Here is a 4,333-nt window from a genome sequence, read left to right as displayed (position 1 = left end):
AAAGTGAGGGGGCTGCCCATGGAAAGTCGCCCAGAGCAGTTGGGGCTTTGGTGTCTTGCTTAAGAGCACCTTGGCAGTGCCCAGGAGGTGAACTGGCATATCTCCAGCTACCATCCACCACCATACTTTGATCCGTGTGGGGACTTGAACCTGACACCCTACGGTTCCTAACCCAACTCCCTACTGACCAAATAGCAAATTGAACTGACTGTGCTACACATCTGTTCCAATGTTTTTTCATGTGTTTGCAGCAAATTGACAACCTGATCCACAGTAACCTGGCGGACATAGTGGTGGAACTGTTGATGACTCTGTATGAAGGAAGCGGAGCTGAAGGGGACAGAGGAGACCTAAAACACTTTATAGGGTAATGGTAGTGAAAACTTACTATGTTTTTTTAAATTTATTTGTTCATTTGTTTATCCATTTATTGATTAACCCCAGTTTCACCCTGGGGTTTAATAATTGTCTATCCATCAATCAAACTTTTTGAAAGAAAAAGAATGACTAAATAACTATTTAATGCTTCTCAGGGAACTGGACCCTGTACCAAACCCACCATACTTCAGCTCTTATGTCATTAAAGCTACACTGGACTACCTCAGCATGTGCCACAGTGCAAACCACAAAACTTTGGTAGCCATTTTGTCAAAAACTCCGGTAAGACATTCAAGTTGACCCTAATGTGGAACTAGTCTTGTTTTGCTTTCTTGTTTTACTGTTTGTGATTTTACTGTTCTATAATATTGCCCTGATTGTCATCCCTTCTTTGTGCTGTAGATTTCTATCCAAAGGATTCTTCTGGCGGTGTGTGAAAGAGCAGCAGAGACGACGAACAGCTATGAACGTCATCGCATCCTCCTCATGTATCACCTGTTTGTCAGCCTGCTGCTCAGAGAGGTGAAAGACGGCTTGGGAGGAGCCTGGGCCTTTGTCCTCAGAGACATAATCTACACACTCATTCACCATATCAACAGCAGGTTGGTACACACAAATACTCACAGGTAAGATAAATGCAGTGAAACACGTGCTGTGTAGACACAAACAGTGCACGTCCCTGAGAGTCTGTGTTTCTCTAACCCTCAGACCGGTTCACTGTGATGAGGTTTCTAACCGAAGCCTCTCCCTGTGCTGTGACCTGTTGACTGCTGTGTGTCGGGCAGCTCTGCAGTTCTGTGATGATGCTTTAGATTGCCACCTACAGGTCATCGCTGGGACTCTCACAGCTCTGGTGTCCAGCCGGCCCACCATCTCACAACAGGTAAGTGACAGGGATTCTGTTTTGCAGGTTAGTTATTATATGTAATTATTAATGAATGGAGACAAATACAACAAAATTCTACATTTAAGAATGCATGCATTATGCAGCAACTTCCTTCACTAGTGGATAATAGTTTGGCCCTTGAATAAACATTATTCTAAATATATTATCATTTTAGAGACTTTTTTAAATCCAAAGCAAAGTGCAAAACATTTAGTAACAAAAAAAACAATTAGGAAAAAAATAAAATAAATTAAATTCATGCTAGTACTGTTTTTCACGTATCAAGCTCCCATTAAGACATTTTATATTGTTTTACATTTTGAACTGTTTGTGAGAAATGTCTGCCTCCTTTCCTCTCTGGCCCTCTAGGTGCTTAGTCTGTTGCAGTTTCTCGTGATAGAAAATCAACAGAAGTTAAAAGGAGCCATCAGCAGGTTGGAACCTTTTCCTGACCTCCCTGAATTCCGAGAGCTGCGGTCTGTACAGCATAAGCTCAAACATAACACTGGGACCTTTACACTGAGACAGGTAATGGCCTAACTAATACCCAAGTATTACTATCTTGAATTTTTTTAAGCTCTGATTCCTCAGTAAATCGAGGGGTGAGTCATAGTTATCAAGGAAAAGGAACAAGACTAAATTGTATTGTTGACCTACAGTACATCCTCAATGTTTTCCTTTTACAGGAAATAGCCCACTTCCTGTCAGTGACGTCCTGTGACTCCTTACCTCTGACCAGACTGGAGGGGCTGAAGGAGCTCACCAGACAGCTGCATGGCAACAAGGGACAGATCAGAGAGCTGCTCAAAGAGTGCCAGGGTACAATTCCAGATGTGGAAACATGGTCTATGCTCTAAAAAAGTTGTGGCACGTTAAATTTCTAATGAGCTTGTTCTGTCTCTCGCTGTCCTCCCTGCAGCTGAACCCTCTGACAGTGTGCTGGTGAAGCTGGTTCTCAGTCTGCTCCAGCTCTGTAAGCTAGCAGTCAACCACCCGGGAGGATCCAACATTTTGGGTATGAAATCCAATAACTTCTACAGCGACAGCAGCTGTGTTCTTGGCCATGTATGTAAACATTAATCCCAAACACAAATCTGTTCCTGCAGAGGCAGCAGGCAGCTGTCTGGGAGAACTGGGTCCTGTAGATTTCTCCACGATCGCCCTACTTCATGGCAGAGACCCCCTTTATGAAAAGGCTGTGTCTCTCTTCACCTCCACTGAGTCGCAGTGTCTTTACATCATCCTCAACTGCATGAATGATGCACTCACTCAACAGCGGTACACTAAGCCCTAGATCTTATTAATCCAAATTTTTTGTACATGACTATGACTATGAAGGAGCAAGCGGTTTGTGTTTGTATTGACTGCGTTCTGTGCTTTTATTGTGTGCCAGTATTGAGGTGAGGCAAGCAGCCGCTCAGTGTGTGATGAGCATCCTCGCCACTCAGTCTGGAGTTGACTTCTGGGAGCAATACAAAGACAACAGAGACCCCATGCTGGCCTACCTCAATCCTTTTAGAAAGGCCAAGAAAAAGGTGGGGTACAGATGTTGTATTTATAGTATGTATGTATGCTAATTAATTAAAAAAAGGATCAACCCAAATTTCTTCTATCACTCTGCTCTAAAGGTCACTTTTATATTATGAATACAAGTATGAATGTGCTTTTGTGTGTGCACATGTAACATCTGTGTCTTCCTGATTAGGGGGAAGCTGTGAGTGCTGAGGAGAGTTTGGAAGCCAGGGAGAAGCTGGAGAGTCAGGAGTTTTGGATTCCGCAGGCGGGCTGCCACAAAGCTTGGCTGAAGGCTCTGTGCACCGCCCTGCTCGACAGCGGAGGAGTCAGGAGTGAAGCTCTTCTGCTGTCACGGCCATTGTGTCTGGTGAGCACACAAAAGATACCTTGAGAACTCTTACCTTTCATAAGCGGACTGCCTACTACACATACACAGTTTTCATGTGGATCCATGTGCCTAAAAGTATCCACATCTTGGATTGTGTTTATTTTCTGTCTGTGCTTTTGAGCATTTTGTGGCATTTGTGATCCACATTTTGTTACGTAGCAGAGCTCCAGATCTAAGCGCACCATATTTCCCCCGCCTGTCTCCAGGTGAGGGTGGACTGCTGTCAGAGACTGCTGCCCCTGATCATCCACTCCATCCTTCTGGATGACTCTAATGGTTCGTGGAGGGAGCTGCTCTCCTCCCACATTCAGGACTTCTTCAGCTTTTGTTCCAGAAGTGCTCAGGCCTCCAGTCGTTCCGCCACACCTCTCAACTCTGACTCTGGTAAGTTTGAGAGTATGGCAAATAATAATAATAATTAATCTGTCGTTGCATCTACTCATATTCAGTAGTCTTTATGGTTTTCTCAGTTTGTGATTAGCATTTATCATTCCTCACAGAGTCAGACGCTGCCAGCCAGGGCTTGTACGACAAGACCTCACTTCGTACCATGCTTGCTGTTATTGACTATCTGAGACACCAACAGAGACCACTGGACACTGATAGGTTTGCACTGTTATTGTTATCAAATCTGTTTTATATAAAAGTTTATTATTGTTCAGGCACATTTTCTATTTGGACCTGCTCTCTCCCTGATTTGCTCATGCTACAACAAAGTGATGTGTCTTTGCTAATGTAGGTACATGTAAAATGACATACAGCGTGTGGCGTGTCTTTGAAATTAACACTGTATTCTTCTTCCAGCAACTCCTGTGGGACAGTGTGCGACTCAAACTTCTGGCTGGAGCTAAACTACCTGGTGGTGGCCAGAGCTGCTCAGTCCTGCTCTGCACATTTCACCGCTCTGCTGTACACTGAGATCTATGTAGACAAGATTAAAGCTAACATGGAGGAGAGTCAAAGGCATGCAGATAGTTTACCTTTTAAACATGGGATTTTAATTCATGTCTAGTTATATGTCGGATTAAGACATTTACCTATTATTTTAAGGTAACTTTTACTTTGCATACACATTAAATGTGTACTCTAAGTGCCTTAAACAATATGTAGATTTTATACATTTTTTTATGTGTATATATATATATATATATATATATATATATATA

The 4,333-nt window shown here is 43.0% G+C and overlaps 1 protein-coding gene across 3 annotated transcripts in view; it reads left to right on the top strand.

The window, feature by feature from the left end:
* The window catches only part of atm (ATM serine/threonine kinase), a 26,160-nt gene that overhangs the window by 10,509 nt on the left and 11,318 nt on the right, over positions 1–4,333 (top strand). For all 3 annotated transcript variants that reach the window (XM_032503514.1, XM_032503522.1, XM_032503533.1), the window contains 13 exons: positions 252–367; positions 534–660; positions 781–980; positions 1,087–1,261; positions 1,634–1,792; positions 1,951–2,083; positions 2,184–2,279; positions 2,371–2,542; positions 2,658–2,799; positions 2,970–3,146; positions 3,374–3,551; positions 3,668–3,773; positions 3,972–4,130. In XM_032503514.1, coding sequence (XP_032359405.1) covers positions 252–367; positions 534–660; positions 781–980; positions 1,087–1,261; positions 1,634–1,792; positions 1,951–2,083; positions 2,184–2,279; positions 2,371–2,542; positions 2,658–2,799; positions 2,970–3,146; positions 3,374–3,551; positions 3,668–3,773; positions 3,972–4,130 — 1,940 coding nt within the window. The remainder of the gene's footprint in view (positions 1–251; positions 368–533; positions 661–780; positions 981–1,086; positions 1,262–1,633; positions 1,793–1,950; positions 2,084–2,183; positions 2,280–2,370; positions 2,543–2,657; positions 2,800–2,969; positions 3,147–3,373; positions 3,552–3,667; positions 3,774–3,971; positions 4,131–4,333) is intronic.

The sequence above is a fragment of the Etheostoma spectabile genome, chromosome 3 (assembly GCF_008692095.1).
Source record: "Etheostoma spectabile isolate EspeVRDwgs_2016 chromosome 3, UIUC_Espe_1.0, whole genome shotgun sequence".
In the NCBI taxonomy this organism is placed as follows: domain Eukaryota; kingdom Metazoa; phylum Chordata; class Actinopteri; order Perciformes; family Percidae; genus Etheostoma; species Etheostoma spectabile.
This window is presented reverse-complemented; position numbering and strand designations above follow the sequence as displayed.